Source organism: Pimephales promelas, chromosome 7 (assembly GCF_988280905.1).
Source record: "Pimephales promelas chromosome 7, fPimPro1.hap1.1, whole genome shotgun sequence".
Classification (NCBI taxonomy): Eukaryota; Metazoa; Chordata; class Actinopteri; order Cypriniformes; family Leuciscidae; genus Pimephales; species Pimephales promelas.
In genome coordinates, this window is record NC_142775.1 from 17,186,493 (window position 1) to 17,203,825 (window position 17,333).

Genomic DNA, 17,333 nt, shown 5'->3' on the forward strand with positions numbered 1-17,333 from the left:
TGGTTTGCGGCGAGATTGTGAGATTTTGGTTAGGTCACATGTGAACTGTGAGGAAGGAGCAACCTCAGCAGCAGGAGGGATGTGAAGGTCAGTAAGCTGGGCTGAGTTGAGTGGGGGACGGAGGGAGGTGACTCTGGGACGCCAGAGTCACTGTCGAGCCCTCTTGAGGTGTCGTGGGCTAGTTGACGAAACACTGCGGACGGAAGTTGTCCACTTGAAGACCCTAGAGATGTTCCCTGCTCGGTTCAATCCTTGTCGTGGTGGTCCACTGGGAGACCAAACTTGTAGCACCAAGTACACTGCCAGCCGTTAACGCCGGACAGAAGGAGATTCACATCACCATATGGAAAGAAGCATAAATGAAAAGCTATAAAGTGTCACTTATTTATTTTCTTTGATTTCAAGTGGTGCTCAATGCAGAGACAAATGATGTCCAGCTCCACCTTTTTGGATGTCTAATGGGTGGAGGGATATGTGTAGGGTTAGGTTTTGGTTGGATATTCAAGCTCCACCTATTATGCCCAAAGTATATTAAGAGAGGGGGAGCTGGACTTCACAGTCCACCCTGTGGCTCTGCAGTAAGCAGCCTTTCATTTATTTTACTGTTCTCAAAGCCCTTCTCAAGGGGATATTAGGCACCGCCTCCCTAATTGTGCATCCAGGAACGTCATGGGGTCTTTTCAAACCGGCTCCTGAAGTAGATCAGAAGTGTCTTTGACTGCTGTCATTGAAATGTGCTGGCTGTGCCACTCTGGATGCTCCTCAGATGGAAGCTGGCTTGTGAACAGGAGAATTAGTCATGGGCTGCACACCATCCAAATCCAACATACTCCCCTACTCTCACGTGCGCTTGAGTCGAGATCTGGACACCTGTTCTACGTTTGTGCCCAGTTTAAAAAGCTCCATTTCTACGCCAGAGAAGCCTTCGCCTCAGCTCTGCCTTGAGACGGCCAGTGGGAAGCAAACTTTTCTGAGTGGTAAGAAATTAGTTAATCCATACTAAAAAAATATGGATAGTGATACACAAGAGGAAATATTATGGGAGGTTGTGTATCAGAACACTTTAGCAGCTATTAATATGGTTAAAGTTAGGGAGAGGTTTCGTGGTTCAGATTAAGGGGTAGCATATTTTTGGTGTATTCAGAATCTGCTAATATGACTTCACCTTAAGTGCACTGTCAAATGGTTAATTTAAATGTTACAAAGTCATATAAAGTGGGTTCGATAATTTTGTAGATCTAACAATTGGTAAATTATACTTTTGCAGATGAATGGTTATGTTTTCTGTTAATCGGTTTGATGCTTTTGTAGAAAATTGACGGATTTGCTGATAGGTGGATACTAGAATAGACACTTTTGCATGGGTATTGATACTTAGATTATAGAGAGATAGACACATTTGTTAAGATAAATACATGGATAGATAGTTTTGCGGTGGGATAAGGACGAATAGTATTGTAGATGCAATGAATACTTTGCAGATATGGCATATCATATGGATGGAATGCATCATACTTTGCAGACAGATGGAAATATAATTTGCAAAAGAATAAATGGATGATGGACATAGTTGACATGCTTTAGATGGGTGGATCGATACATTTGCAGATAGGCTAAAAATAAAGTTGGATACTTTTGATGGATGGACAGAAGGACGTCACATTTGTTTAAATAAATAAATGGTGGATTAGACATAGGCCTATTTGGTTAGATAACTAATTGAGTGGATAGTAGGCGTAGGCTACTTTGGCAGATGGGTGGATAGATAGTTTTGCAGACCTATATGGATGGATAATGGATGGATTGTAAATGGATAGAGATGTAGGAGGCATTGCAAACAGAAATATGGATACGTTTTCAGACAGACTGTGGTAACGTGTTTCTTGCAGTTCCTAATCCTGACTCTTACGGGCGCTCCGTGAGTCAGCCCAGCAGCCCGGACGGATGGAGCACAGTCAGCACCGCCAGCCCGTTCGGCCTGGCTCGGCCGTGCATTAAGCCGAGCTGCACTGACAGCGACTCCGAGGACGACGCGGCAGCCGGCAGTAAACAATGAGTGTCGTCATCATGGTCGTTGTTTTTATGCCCCTGGCTTCAACCCGCTAAAATGCAGATATTTTTTTTTTTAGCCTACTCAGAACAGAGTAATAGGCTACATTGGAAAACTTTAGTATAAAACATAATATAATACATTCATATAATATACCAATAATATATTAATAAGTAGGCCTATCTCGTCGGTGTCTTTTAAAATTAAAAGATTACTTAGGCCTATGCTACTGCCCAAACCATATTCAATTTAGCTTTAATTCATAAAAAATAACGTAGCATGACTCCATAGCTCTGTTTTACCAATTTATTGTAGGCTATAAATAAACAAAATACAACAACCCTATTATTGTTCTGAAATGACAAGAGAATTAACACCAACGAGCAAGCCTCGCGGTATTTAGTGGTGAATTCCCGCGAGAGTTGGGGGATTTCGGACAGCGAAGAGGGCGAAATGGAGAAATGAGGTCTGAAAAGGAGCAGAGGGCTGGAAGCAGGGAGAGAGGCAGCGTCGAGATCCAGTTCAGGGACTGTCAGAGGGAGCAGGACAACGTTACGGTGAACCCGAAGCACAAGGAGGAGAAAAAGGAGATCTTCTCCAAGGTAAATGGCGCAGTTGTTTGGATGATGATGATGATGATGATGGAGGGAACGGGATTCAGCACCATAGACAGCGAAGACACGAGAGCCAGTCGAAACGAATATTGGCATCAATCACTTCAAACACAAATGCATTCGCACATTAAAACAGTTAATTACCCCTTTGAATACATTTAAAAACCCAGGTGTTGAATGGATAGGCTACGCATAGCCTATATAGGCTAATTATGGGGAGAAAAACAAAATATATATATTATATCCCAAATTATCTCTTTTATTATATATTATCTCATGTGTGTGTAAAGGGATAATTCTGTAATTTATTCATTATTTAATCGCACTCAGGTATCGCACTTTCTTATGTGGAACACATGGAGAATTTAATGGACACTGTAATTCTAAATTCCTTAAACAGAATAATAGTGATTATAGATTTATGTACAGGGATGTTGGACTGTCCAATGGGACCAGAGCCCTGGAAACAAGCTACTGTATATAAATTAGACAAACAATTTGTGAAGAATTGAAATTAAATGAGAAATGTCCCAGTTAGGATAAATGTCTCTCTTTTTTCTCTTTTGCAATGTTTAAAACACGTTCATTTAGTACAGTTTTCTGAATACATGCTTCTTTTATATAGGTTGTCATACGCCGACTGCCACCCAGTCTATCAAAAGACCAGCTCGAGGAGCATCTGAGTCCTCTTCCATCTTTTGACTATTTTGAGTTCTTCCCAGCTGATCAGAGGTATATTTGGTTTGTGTATGAATATTCTGTAATTGTGATCACTGTCACTCTTATGCATATGCATGTTTTTATATATTAATTCTCCGCAGCTTATATCCGCATCTCTTCTCAAGAGCGTACATCAACTTCAAAAACCCAGAGGATATCATTATTTTCAGAGATCGTTTTGATGGCTATGTATTCATTGACAATAAAGGTGATTCATTTTACTCTTTTTAATATTTATTCACTCTCAATCTAGTTAATCCCACTTATAGTATAATAGATTTACTTTTTACAAAAAGCACAACAGTGGGAATATAAATGGTTTATATTTAGTTTAATATAATTTATAACAGGTCTTTAATATATTAATTGTATTTTTATTTAGGCCAAGAGTATCCAGCTGTTGTAGAATTTGCCCCATTTCAGAAGGTTTCCAAGAAAAAGTTAAAGAAGAAAGATGCTAAAGCTGGAACGATTGAAGAAGGTATTTATAATATTTAATTGATAAAAAAATGTATATACATTTAAAGTATACATTAAAAGTGACTTTGCTGATACATGGCGAAAAGTTAATAAATTTGTTAAACACTTAAATCTTTTTTCAGACCCAGAATACAGGCGATTTCTGGAAAACTACTCTTGTGATGAAGAGAAATCCATGGCCAACCCAGAAACACTATTGGGAGAGATTGAAGCTAAAACCCGAGAGCTTATAGGTATGGTTTTGGAAATCGTTTGGTGCTGTTATCATTTGTGTAGATAAATGTATGCCCTGGACAAGTATTACAAAGCTGGTCCTATTTCATTTTGATGAGAACACTTTTTGATGTTGAGAAATGAATAGAGATGTTCGATCATGATATTGCTATGTGTTTCAAAATAGCGGTTTTCAAAAAAGTCTGTGGTGAAAATCACCTGATCTAGAACAGAACATATTTTCAAATGTGAATTTTAAAATGTTTGTGTGATTTAAAAAGATAATCTGCTGGATATTTTAAGGACAACATATGTTATACCTATGTTATACTGCTCATTAAAAGAAAAACGCTATTCAGATATTTCGGAAGGGAATCCAAATGGCTACATATAATGGTTCTCTTTCTTTCTTTATGACTATAAATTAAGCTATATGTTCCCTCTGTGTGACTTTTTTTGTAGCCAAAAGGACGACACCCTTGTTGGAATACATCAAAAACAAGAAATTAGAGAAACAGGTAAGGGCTCAGTGTGCACCATGGTTTTCACTGCGGTTTTGTACTGTATATACATGATTCTTTTCGATTCTAGAGAATAAGAGAGGAAAAAAGAGAGGAGAGGCGTAGGAGAGAGCTGGAAAAGAAGCGGCAAAGGGAGGAGGAGAAGAGGAAACGCAGAGAGGAAGAGAGACGAAAGCGGAAGGAGGCCGAAAAGCAGAAGAAACTCTCTGAAAAAGAGATTAAGATCAAGGTATGACTTTAAAGCGTCATTACATCCTGACTACTTCTAACTTGTGGTTATCAGTACTGAACTGTAAACCAGTTTTTACTAAATGAATCCAGCTTTTGAAGAAGTGTGACCGAGACGATGACGTGGACTCAGAGAGACTGAAAGATAAAGGAGACAGCGGAGAGATGGAAAAGAACAGATGGGAAAAGCCGGCAGGTCACACTAAGTCAAAGGATTCGAAGGATAAGTAAGAGCTACCATACTTGGACCTAAACAAAAAGTTTCAAATCTCTATGTAATTTCAAAATGCATCTTAAAGGGATACTCCACTGTTTTTTTCATATTAAACTATGTAAACTAAAAAAAACTTTTGCTGATATTTTACTCACCACCACTCGAAAAGAAATTAAGGTTTTTGATGAAAACATTCCAGGATTTTTCTCGTGTCATTTGGTTCAATCAACGAACGAAATGAATGAATTGACTCGGGAAAAGATTCGTTCATTTTTATGAACGAGTTCGAACAGGAGAGTCACGAACGTGCATCACAGAACAGAGCAAGACGACCATTTGAGCTTATCAAACTTAAACTTTTTTTTTTAAATGAACGATTGTTTCGCTTGATAAGACCCTTATTCATCGTCTGGAATCGTTTAAAGCCCTTTGAACAGTTTGTAGTTTGCACTGAAAGTGTCTTTTGGACCTTGAACCGTTTGGTTCCCATTGAAGTCCATTATATGGAGAAAAAACCTGGAATGTTTTCATCAAAAACCTTAATTTCTTTTCGACTGAAGAAAGAAAGACATGGACATCTTGGATGACATGGGGGTGAGTAAATTATCAGCAAAAGTTTTTTTTTTTTTTTTTTTTTTTTAAAGTGAACTACTCCTTTAACTAGCCCAGTTCATTCAATAGGGGCCAAGGAGAGAAGCGACCAAACACCTCCATGTTTTCCCTATTTAAATACAGTTACTCAAGCAGTGTAACTCGACCTAGGACGGTGACATAAAATAAAACGTTGCACTTTTCTAAGCATGTAAAATGGATAACCATATTGTATGGCGGAATACCATAGCAAGTGCTTGGGAGCACTTCGACTCAGCATAGTAATGTCGCTTCTCTGCTTGGCCCCTATTGAATGAACTGGGCTAGTTAAGTGCTATCAAAGTGTCTCGCGCGCCAGAGACGAGAGAGGAATGTATCAACTCGTCTTGGTTAAGGGAATAACATAGTTTAATATGAAAAAAAAAAAACGGTGGAGTTTCCCTTTAATGATCTTATTATTAAAATGTCAAATCTTTCGGTAAAACGACAGACCAACAACTGATGACATTTGTTTCTTTTTTGATCAATATACAGTATTTCTCTCTGATGTGTAGGTCACAATACGGATTAAAATATTATCCGCTACTTTTGTTTCTCTATGGATTTTGAAACATTTTGTTCACATCACATCACATCATATAAAGCAGAAATATCTGCACTATTTCTAGGTCACTAATCAATCAAATTTGTGTCAAGGATCATGTGGATTTTTTCTTCGATGTTTGTTCTTCCATTAAGGCCCAAGATGCTCTTTAGATAATTCTCAAATCATACTGGAGAACAAGGTCATCAAATTTAGCAGATTTTTTTTTTAATGTAATGAAGTAATGAAAATGTATACTTTGAAAAGTTACTGAAAAGGACCCCACCATATACACATTTATTTATCTAAGTGGGCTTTCCACAGCAGGAGTCAAATCGAGAGTGACAAGGAGCAGCGGGAAGGTCACGGCCGTCGGCAGAGGGACAAAGAGCATCGCGGCAGAGACGAGGAACGTAAGCGTCAGAGGCATCACTACGAGTTTGACAAGTTCATGCGACGCAAGGAGGAGACCAAATGGGGCAAAGGCTACTGCCAGGACAGGGCCAAGAAAGAACAACATCATGCCTATTCCTACTGCCCAGAGACTGGAGACAAGCTGGGAAAAGAGGACAGAGAGGACATGGGCAGCAGGAAAGAACGGATTCGCAATAAGGTAAATAAAAACTAACAGAGTAGCAATGTCTCAACCACAGGCCATTTGCAGTCATCAGTCAGTTTGTCCGGTCTGTGTAGCAGATGAATCCACTAATGCTTTCAATATTTACACACCTGTACTTGATTTATACATCATTATGTCTGTGGGAAATACAATACGATTCTGCCTCCCTCCAGGGGAGTTCAATGCAGCCTTCACTGATGTGTTGAGGTAGTTAGCTGTAATTTGGCTGTTGGCAATATTATTGACGGAAGACAACGTGTCTCTCAGTCTGTGTTAGCGCATCAGGAGAAAAGGACTTCCCAGTCTGAGGGGCCAGACCAGATAGGAGGGGCTCTGCCAGCAAAGGTACAGCTAGTTTTTGAGCCTTTCTACCCACGGGAGGGGATGCTTCACATGCTGTATACTGCGAGGCCTCGCACCTTACAGTGCCAGGCGTACTTGATGACAGCAGAATGTTGGTTAAGCTGTAATGGCACAGACGAGGAGCCGTTCCCAATAAAAGGAGCTTATATAACTGAAAACGACGGCCCTGTTCCAAAACCGAGTGAGTTGCCTATGTAGGCAGCATTTTTAAGGCATTGGACAACAAGAAATGTAAAATGTAATAGTCCTTATTTTGGCCAAATTCAATATTATCTTTCATTTATGTATCTCGTTTCGCAAAAGGCTATCCCATAATGCATTGCGACACACTCAGGGGAAAAAAATCCAGTCAAGATGGCAGACGAGAAATGTTGATTATATATTATTAGAGTTGAAAACATATTAGATTAAACATCTCATTTAAACCTGTAAATCCATTCAAGAAGTCTCCCAAGGTGAGAGAAATTTTAATTATGAATAATAGTTTTAAAAAAAATTAAAATAGATTCAACATATTATTTAAACCAGGAAATAAACTAAAAGTTTATTATTAAATTATTAAGGCTGTCAAACGATTAATCGCGATTAATCGCATCCAAAATGAAAGTTTGTGTTTACATAATATATGTGGGTGCACTTTGTATAATTATTATATATATATACACACACATGCATGTATATTTAAGAAAAAAATATTTATATTTACATATCATATAAATTATATATAAATCTATATACAGTATATACATGAAAATATTAATAATATTAATATCTTAAATATATACAAGCATGTGTGTGTATTTATATATATATATATATAAAATAATTATACACAGTGCACCCACATATATTATATAAACACAAACTTTTATTTGGATGCGATTAATCGCGATTAATCGTTTGACAGCCCTATAAATTATACATAAAGTCAATACAAAATATTTAAGATTCTGATCTATTTGGGGAAAATAAGGTGAGCTTGATAAATTGAGAGAAATTGATATATATATATATAGTTAAAAATGTCTATAAAATAAAAAAGCTCCTCTTCTACTCAATATTTGTGTGGTTTTATACTTATTAGAAATTGACACTGTTAGTTAGCAACATGTTATTGCCAAACTCTATTGAAATGAATTGAAAGTCGAGTCTCCTTTGCCTTTCGCATTGAGTTGCTGATACGTAAAGCGTTACAATTTTATGACAGTTGTCTTAAAACGGCAGCTCCCTGTGTAGACAATAAATTGCATTTCGCTTGGTTTTGGAACAAATCCTAAAAGTATATAGAAGAACACTTAAGATCTCGCTCATTGTAACCACATTGAAATGCTTACATGCTGGATTCTGATTCAGTCATTTAGCAGATGCTTTCATCCAAAGTGACTTAGCGTACACTTATTTCCAGAAGTGATGATAGTCTGGTTATTAGCCCTGAGCTTTAGCCATTATGTGTCACCCCCGTCACCACCACCGTAAACAGATACAATTCAGTATAATGTTTTTGTTTTGGACTAAATGGATTTTGAGGGGCTGTCAATAGCTGGTTGTCTGTCTTTCTGAAATGGGATTAAGACGGGGAAGGAAATTGATTATACTGTATGCATGAACAGCACTTTCTTAAATAACCTGCCATGAAAAAGCCGTGTTGTCTGCGTTTGTGGTATGAAATATGAGTGTATTGCTTTTGTCTCTTTTGTCTTACTCATTTCACGGCACAGGACCGACCAGCGATGCAGCTGTACCAACCCGGGGCTAGAAACCGCAAGCGCACGGGCTCCGGCAACAAGGCCTTTGACTTCTCGCCGATCTCCCCCGATCACGGAGGAGAACTTTGCTACAAGACAGTCATTGGTACAGGCTCAGAAAAGAGTGCTGACGAGTGAAAAAAAAAATACCATGACAGGAAGATGTTATGCCACTATAGGAAGAACGCTGAACTTCAACCTTGTTGTTTTGTCTTCTGAGTCATCTGTGAGTATAGTGCATCGAAATCACCGCTTAATATTTTATACACAAAGTCAACAGTGTCATAAATGTAAAATGATCCACTTCATTGATACAAATACCTCATTATTGACAGAGATCAGATTTGTATGCCTTTTGTAGTGTAAGAAATTGATTCCATTAAACAAGATATATATATATAGAGAGAGAGAGATTTTACTGTAAAGAAAATCAGTGTGTTGTGAAATCTGTATTTTAAATAAATGTAATGTGGGATGGGGAACAGAGACATATTTTTTTCTTTATGGATATATTAAATGCTACATTGTATTAATGAAACATTTAAGCATGTAACTCTTAATTTCACATTTTCACACTGTAATGCCTTTGAATGATGCCTCTATTGTCCCTGATGTATAGACGTTCTGGCTTTTCTGCTTTAACAAATGCATCTCTCACAACAGGATATAGCAAATTTCTTAGTATTGTTTCACCTGCGGGCCAAGAAGAACAATTTTTTTTTTGTTAAAACTGTGTTCAATTAGGTCAAATAAGATGTTGTTTTGTGATATTTCTTATCAGTGTGCATGTTTTTGAGAAATTCAGCGGTGGGAGGCTACATGGGGTTCACTTGCCTTACCTTTGATTTGCACTTAAAGATCCCGTCCGTTATTATATACAAAAATACAGGTTTTTAGTTAGTAACAGTAAAATTACTGTTTAGTTAGTATGGAAGTAAAATAATGATAAAAGTATTTGAAACAAAAAAGTTTTACTTCCATAAGTTAGTCCAACAAAAATGTGAAGTCTGTAGAATACTTTAAAAATGTGATATTGTATTTGATGGATTGATCATTTGTGTACAATAAAGATATATGATTATATAAAGTAATATTTGAATGTTATTATTTTTTTTTATTTATAAATTATATTTTGACTTTTACACTTTAAATAAGTTTGATTAAAAAATTACAGCTTTTTATTTTAAAGAAATGTTAAAGTAGTTTTGAATTTTGAATTAAAAAAAGTAATTTAAATAAAAAAATTTATGGCATTACATATGGGCATATGATAATAGACCAAATTGTACCATAATTAAAGTTTCTCGTTTGCACTCGAATTGCAGCTGAAATAATACTAAAGGACAAACTTTTCTCAAGGCTGGATTTCTTTGTAAGATTTATGGCTTTCACTTGCAAAACATCTCAGCAGCTTAAGTTTGCTCTTTCTGAGTCAATTCTATACCAGAATCAGTTTGCACTGAGAAGACAGAAATTAATAGAATTTGCATGTTTCTCATACAACTTCTTTAGTTCCCACACTTTCAGACAGAGAAAGCAAGTCATAATGACTTTCCTGTATGTTTTTCGACATGACTATTTGCCTCTAATTTTACTTTTAGCCAGTTTTGTTCATTCCTATTGCCCCTGCTTTTCTCGCGCTCTGTGAAATGTGAAAAAGTAACGATGGAAGATGCGATAAATCATCCTGTACAGAAGCAAAATGCCACTTTCTAAAGAAAATAGTAGTTTGCCGTTCTCCAAGGAAACACATTTATTTTAGGTTTGTTTGTTTTCTAGTTAAGTGCATTAATAACCAACATAAAAGTAGAGCCCACAAAGCAAACAGGAAACAAGATCACAGGTATGACTGAGATTAAACACCCTGAATGAGTTTCTTGACTGTAGTTTCCTTTTTTTGCTTTTCTTTTGTACAGTTTGTAACAGATACGTGTATCAACACCAGATTTTAAAGGCTTGGCCAATGAAACACTGAAGTTTCTAATAAAGCATCTACGAGTTTACTAATAAAAATTTGCCATATCCCAAAAGTAAAATATTCATTTCACTGTTTGTTTAGGGTGGGACCCCTCAAGACTACATTATTTGGCGTCAGGAAAGGTGTGTGCCTTTATTTTTACTGGTTTATGTGGCGTATTGCCTTTCACCACATCCTCCCACATCAATTTCAGGCTTCGAGTTCGCAGTCATTTAAAAATTCAAATAAAAAAAAAAACATTCAAAAACACGTATCACTATCGAGAAAGAGAAACTGTGTAAAACCAGCCACCAATGTCATTAGAGGAACTTCCTCTGGATGCTATAAATTCAGTTTTGTTTGCAAACTGGTAAATGAAGATGTTATAACTTTGATAATGAAATACTTATGCAATTTCTTATGTTTTAAATGTTCATGTTATGATATTTTGAAATGAAATATGTTGTTAAATTTCACACATGAGTAACTCTAAACTTACTATTTTGATCTAAATGAGTAGTCAGGCGGTGTACTTCCTCTCATCAAGAGGTTTCCTGAGTCTAACAGTCATGCCTGTAGATTAACAGCCATCAACACACAAGGGAAGTCGCACATGCTCTTTAAGGTATGTACACAAGCCTGAAATTGCTTTTTAAAATGATGTATTTGCTAAACTTAAGCCAGTATACTTCACATTCATAATCCCAGATTTTACAAGGCTTTCCTTAAAGGTAAAAGATCATTGTCTATTGGGAATTATTGTGAAATCGTACATTTTGTGGATGTGCTCTGCTTGTTAGTTAGAACTGATTCATTGTTACCTGACTGTTTCGCTGCTCTTGTGAAGTTAGACCTGTGTGATCGTTTGCGAGACGGATGATCACAAAAAAATCTCAGTCCGTAATTCCCCCGGATTTGACAAGTACTTTAGAAGTATTGAGTTGCAAATGAATCTCATTTTGATATAAATAACATCAAGTTAAAAATATAGTAACTGATAACATGTATAAACTCGCTGATCTCATACTATCAACATCATTTCACACAGAGAGCCTTTTATAGTTTTGTCTAGCAGATGAGTCATGATGGTGTAACACTTCATGGGTTATGAGAAAGTACCTTGAAAACAAAACAAATTTTACTCTGAGATCCAGTCATGTGTTTTTTTTAACAGTGTAAAATATGGAATCATTATAATAATTTGGGTGAGTTCTGTTCTCCATATAAAAATGTGTAAATGGACATTTTTGTGTTACTTTTAACATTTTTGCGGTTTTATGAATTTGTGTTTGTCATTAAATATGACAAACCTCATTAAATATGATAACAGGCACCATGAAATTTAGTAATATACTTTTTTCTAGGCAATAACTGTGGCTACTGAATGTTCATGCTTTTTTTGTGTATCTTAGGAAATTTGCTTTAAAAAATAAACCTACGCTTTAAAAAAATAAACCTACCATGAGAACTGTTATTCACTGACGTAAAAGGTGTGAAAACTAGACATGGTTTCACCTACTTTAGAAGGGTCTACATGTAGGTCATTATCTACCCATGAGAATGGTTTCACTGCAACAAAAAAACAACAACATGAAAGTGTGATCATAGGTTATTAGCTTAGACATTTAGACAATACCCATTGCTGCTTTTTTGTAATTCTGTTAATTATGCAAAATTCCAAATCCAAAATGACATGCAATACAATATACATCAATTTACACATTCCCTGTGAATCAAATTTGAGTATTTTGCAGGAGCCCTTGTGCAAAACCTACTTAAAACTTGCTTATTACTTGATGAAAGAAACAACCATATAAAATACTTTGCGAATGATGGCATTGAAGGACAGTTTGTGTAGTTGATATTTAGCATGGAATTCAAAAGGCGATTGAAAAAAATCCAAACAACGGCAAAAAAATGATCTAATGAACAATGGTTCAGTTAAAGGGGTAATTCACAGATCCTGTCATCATTTACTCACCATCATGTTGTTCCAAACATGTATGACTTTCTATATTCTGTGAAACACAAAAGAACATCAGTGCTTTTTTTCGTCCATAAATTGAATGTTAATAGGGTCCGATGTTGTTTGGACACCCAACACCTTTTATAATATCTTTTTTTTGTGTGTGTGTGTGTTATGCAAAACACAGAAAGTCATGCATGTTTTAAGCCACACAAGAATGAATAAATGATGACTGAATTTCTTTTTTTTTTTGGTTCAACCATCCCTTTAAGTCTACTTATTAAGGTCGCACAAAATAAAATAAAAAAATTAAAGAGCAGAAAATAAATGACTCAGATATAGCGTTGATTTTCAAACAAACCCGGGAATACATTTTAGTCACTATATAATGATACCCTTTAAGTTTGCAGAAAGGTGGCGTACCCATTAGTTGGCACCATGACCTAAAAAAAAGCTTATTAAATCTTTGAATATCTCTTCAAGAAACAAGGACACGGTTTCAGAAACATTACTTTACGTCAAGTGTTTGAAACTACAGCCCACCTCTACTATTTCAATCTGTGCAAGGCAGCCGCACTACAGCTGTAATGACTATGAAATCTGATGCTGGCACACTTTGTGGCATTAAAATAATTTTTCACTTCCTTTGAAATAACACGAAAAAAGTCCCTTGCTCGAGACTGATCGTGTGAATCATTACAGTTAACGTTTGTGAAACAGCTCTAAAGTCTTACAATAGGCAGTGATTTGCTGGTCATTTGTGCTTTGTGTGTATAGCTCCATATGTGTACCTGCTGAAGTAGCATGTTTGGAAGGCCTATAACGTGGCCCCAAACTTCCTGTTCATGCGAGAGTGTTATGAAGCATCAGAGGTATATCTCTAATGTGTGAGTGACTGCAGGTCTAAAAACTGCGAAGACTTTTCAGCAACGCATTACAGTGTCTTAGGCAAGTTATACTAAAATAAAATAAAATATTTATTTGAATTACATTCACAAATTAAATTATAATTAAATTATAATTAACATATTTCTCTTTAATTATTGTTATATTTTTATTACATATTATCAATGGTATTATTATTAATTTAATTTGTATTCAAATGCATAGATTTATAATAATATAATTTATATAATATAATTTACTACATAAATTATAAAACTTTATGGAAAAACTACATGTAAATTATTATGCATTATAATGTATGAAAATAATTTGTAAAACAAGTGCTCATAGTACAACTACACTGTAAAAAGTTTGCTGTAAACACTTTTACAGTAACCAGTAAGTTACTGTACCAGCAAGTTACTGTAAAAGTGTTTACATTATCAGTACTGTTATTTCATTTACAGTAATACAATTGTAAACTGTATTAACATTTACAGTATGAGTACTGTATTTTTCATTAACAGTACAAGTACCGTATTTTAATTTACATATACTGTACATATACTGGAATAATACTGTATTTTGTATTTTTATTTACAGTATTATAATTGATTTCCTACAGATTTTTTTTTATGATTTACAGTAGAAAATAATTACAGTAGTAAACACATGTTTTCCCATAATCCTTGGCTCTTTACAGTATTATACTTTTGGCACATTTAAGAGTAATATAATGTGCATATTACAGTAAAATACTGTTCAAATTAAAGTGTACAACAAATAAAATAGCATTTATTAAAAAAAAATCCCCAAAAGATCGCTTGATATTTAATTCATTTCGATAAAATCATTTGTCATTTTAATATTGTACATTTACTGTCTTGTTCCTGTCAGTGAGCCGGAATACCAACAATGCAGATGTTTATCACACAGTTTGTGGTTTTAGTGATGAAGTTTGGTTAGTGTAATCTTACAGTCTCTTCAACCTTTTCCAACAGGTGGAGAAAACAATCATGAATGGTTCGCAACCAGGCATCGTCAAAATGGACAATGCCACCTTGGCCATGTTTGACAACAAATTAACCAGCGATATTGTGTCAGCCATCTATGTCATCGTGACTCTGTTCAACCTCAGCGGTAACGGCGTGTCTCTGTTTCTGCTGCTGATGCGCACCTCTCCGAAAACCCCCTCCATCATCTTCATGATCAACCTCACCCTCACTGACCTGATACTAGGCACCGTGCTCCCCTTTCAGATCGTCTACCAAATGCAAGGCTACAACTGGACTTTGGGCACGGGCATGTGCAACGTACTGACTGTGGTATTCTACGCCAACATGTACTGCTCCATTTTGTCCATGACTGCCATTAGCGCCGACCGCTACCTGGGGATTGTGAAACCGATGAGTTTCAGAGAGAGGAGGGAGAAGAAAGCATTTGCGATTATTGCCTGTGTACTGATGTGGCTGCTGGTCCTTGCCATTCTGAGCCCTCTGGAAACAACAAACCTGACATACTATGTACATGAGCGCAATATTACAACATGTTTTGACATATTGAAGAAGGACATGCTCCCTAGCGTCGCTCACTGGGCGGGATTCCTGTTCGGCATGTTCATCGTCCTCTTCCTCTGTCCGTTCATCGTAACGGTGTATTGCTATGTTAACATCATCCGTGTCCTGATCCGAAGGACCAATAGTCAACAGAAAGGCCGTGCCGTGCGCCTGGCGTGCATCGTCCTGTTTGTGTTCATCTTTTGTTTCGCTCCCAATAACATATTGCTCTTGGCCCACTCAATCGCAAGGCTGTACTTTGACAAATCTCTCTATATCTATTACAAACTCTCGCTGTCTCTTAGCTGCATTAATAGTTGCATAGATCCATTTATTTATTATTTCGCATCTAAAGAGTTTCGTCGGAAGCTAAGGCAAATTCTGCGGTTGCAGACTCTCAGCACTGGTGAGACTCAAATGATTGAGGGTCACAGAGAAAGCTTTTTCTCTGGACGTTCAACGTACAATGCAAATGAAGACTGTGACAATTTTTAACATTTCTGTTTTACTTTTGGTCTACTTTTTATGTTAAGATTCTGGGGGAAATGTCATAAGAATCCGAAAATCTCGCACTGTTTCTAAATGTGTCAGAGCACGAGCGCTTACACTATAGGCCGCGGACACTCTGACATGGTGTTTTAGCATTTATAAGTATCGGTTTCATTCAAATTCATTCCACTTCCCATTTATATTTTTTTATTGTTGTTGTTTTGTTCTGTGTTGATCTCCTGACTGAGCAGCTGAGGAATAGCATGCTGCTCACGTGCATTAGGACGTGTGATATTGTGTATCTTTCTTTTTTGGTATCATCCGAGATCCTCTTACCAAAACGGTTCCCATATTCTTCATACAATGCTGTGTGATTATACTTGTGTATCAATTTCAGTGATTTCAGATCTGATTAAAAAAAAGTAAAGACTTATTTTGGCAGCTATTTTTGACATTGTTGATTTGTGAATTATTTTTAGACTGTGAAATGTGTAGTTCCTATGATTGAGCCATGGTGTTTCAATATTTATCTTACTTGAGCTGTAAAAAATATTTTGCTTAGTTACCTGTTGTGTATTTTTGTTTGTATTGCTGGGCATAGGCCTAATGAAACAGTTTTAATATTTTGTAACACAGTATATGATGTCATATGGAGCATTTATTATGTCAAGTTAATTTGAATAAATACATGTGAGTAAATAATTAGCATCTATTGTCACTCTAAGATTATGGGCTATTCAACAAAATCCATGTAACAATCACCTAATGTCTATTTTCAGTTCGGCTACATGCTCCAAGAGCAAAAGACGATGTCACAGAAAGGTCAGGATTTGTTTTCAGTTCCTACGAAACAGAACTATTGCATGTCAAGCAATGTATACTGTGTGTGCAGAGTAGGAACATGTAGCTAGTAATACATGTATGGAACAATTTTTAAAAAGTAAAACAAATTAGTACGAGGCTTCGGAAAAATCAGTTTGTCTTGATATAGCCTTAGTCCGCAGCCTGCACTAAAAGGAAATGAAGCAGGTTGCAAATACCACTTCAAAGTGTGCTTAGACAGGTAAGATTATGGTTCAAGAGAGCGCAAGAAAGAAAGCATATTCCACAGATTTAATCATTTATAGGCCTAAATCAAAGTTACCAACAGAGAAGTAATTTGTCTTTTAGACAATGAGGCAGAAAATAAAAGCAAAAGTGTGTCTGCATCTATATCATAGAGGCAAATATTACTTTTGAAATATGAAAAGGGTTGGTAGAATGTTTGGGTAAGCATTAGGCTACAATTCTAAATAAAATACATAAATGTTTTGTTTTCTTTACAAAAAAACAAAAAACAAAAAAAAACAGAACAATAATGCGCATTGCATTTCTGTTGCACATTATTATGTTTTCCTTTAAAGATTTCCACGAACAATGATGACAAGGTTTATTATTTGCTTACTTGCAGTGACAATTTAAAATATAATTAAAATATAATTCTTAAAATTTGTCTTGAGTTTGGAGGATTATCATCTGTCTAATCTGACTCAACAGCTA

General features: G+C 36.1%; 2 protein-coding genes across 5 annotated transcripts; both read left to right on the plus strand.

Moving 5' to 3' along the window:
- Positions 1-729: 729 nt before the first annotated feature.
- upf3a (UPF3A regulator of nonsense mediated mRNA decay) lies at positions 730-10,028 on the plus strand. 3 transcript variants are annotated; one of them, XM_039686929.2, is made up of 12 exons: positions 730-977; positions 1,890-2,652; positions 3,290-3,396; positions 3,486-3,592; positions 3,767-3,865; positions 3,987-4,097; positions 4,540-4,595; positions 4,669-4,827; positions 4,920-5,053; positions 6,542-6,827; positions 7,101-7,178; positions 8,915-10,028. In XM_039686929.2, the coding sequence occupies exons 2-12, from the start codon at positions 2,512-2,514 to the stop codon at positions 9,077-9,079; spliced, it is 1,443 nt and encodes a 480-aa protein (XP_039542863.1). In that variant the 5' UTR covers positions 730-977; positions 1,890-2,511; the 3' UTR covers positions 9,080-10,028. The 3 variants fall into 3 exon arrangements, with proteins under 3 accessions (XP_039542863.1, XP_039542864.1, XP_039542862.1); XM_039686928.2 differs by having other exon boundaries at positions 736-977; positions 6,539-6,827; XM_039686930.2 differs by lacking the exon at positions 7,101-7,178 and having other exon boundaries at positions 735-977; positions 6,539-6,827.
- Positions 10,029-11,066: 1,038 nt separating this feature from the next.
- p2ry8 (P2Y receptor family member 8) lies at positions 11,067-16,496 on the plus strand. 2 transcript variants are annotated; one of them, XM_039686932.2, is made up of 3 exons: positions 11,067-11,268; positions 11,419-11,523; positions 14,751-16,496. In XM_039686932.2, exons 1-3 carry the CDS (start codon positions 11,068-11,070, stop codon positions 15,798-15,800), a joined length of 1,356 nt encoding a protein of 451 aa, XP_039542866.2. In that variant the 5' UTR covers position 11,067; the 3' UTR covers positions 15,801-16,496. The 2 variants fall into 2 exon arrangements, with proteins under 2 accessions (XP_039542866.2, XP_039542867.1); XM_039686933.2 differs by lacking the exon at positions 11,067-11,268 and having other exon boundaries at positions 11,293-11,523.
- The last annotated feature ends 837 nt before the right edge of the window (positions 16,497-17,333 follow it).

Coding starts and splice junctions, on each gene's coding strand:
- upf3a (XM_039686928.2), top strand. CDS start 2,512: ATGAGGTCTGAAAAGGAGCAGAGGGCTGGAAGCAGGGAGAGAGGCAGC. Junction 4,098..4,539: donor TAAAACCCGAGAGCTTATAG/GTATGGTTTTGG, acceptor CTTTTTTTGTAG/CCAAAAGGACGACACCCTTG. Junction 4,596..4,668: donor ACAAGAAATTAGAGAAACAG/GTAAGGGCTCAG, acceptor TTTCGATTCTAG/AGAATAAGAGAGGAAAAAAG.
- p2ry8 (XM_039686932.2), top strand. CDS start 11,068: ATGTGGCGTATTGCCTTTCACCACATCCTCCCACATCAATTTCAGGCT. Junction 11,269..11,418: donor TCAGTTTTGTTTGCAAACTG/GTAAATGAAGAT, acceptor CTAAATGAGTAG/TCAGGCGGTGTACTTCCTCT. Junction 11,524..14,750: donor AGTCGCACATGCTCTTTAAG/GTATGTACACAA, acceptor CTTTTCCAACAG/GTGGAGAAAACAATCATGAA.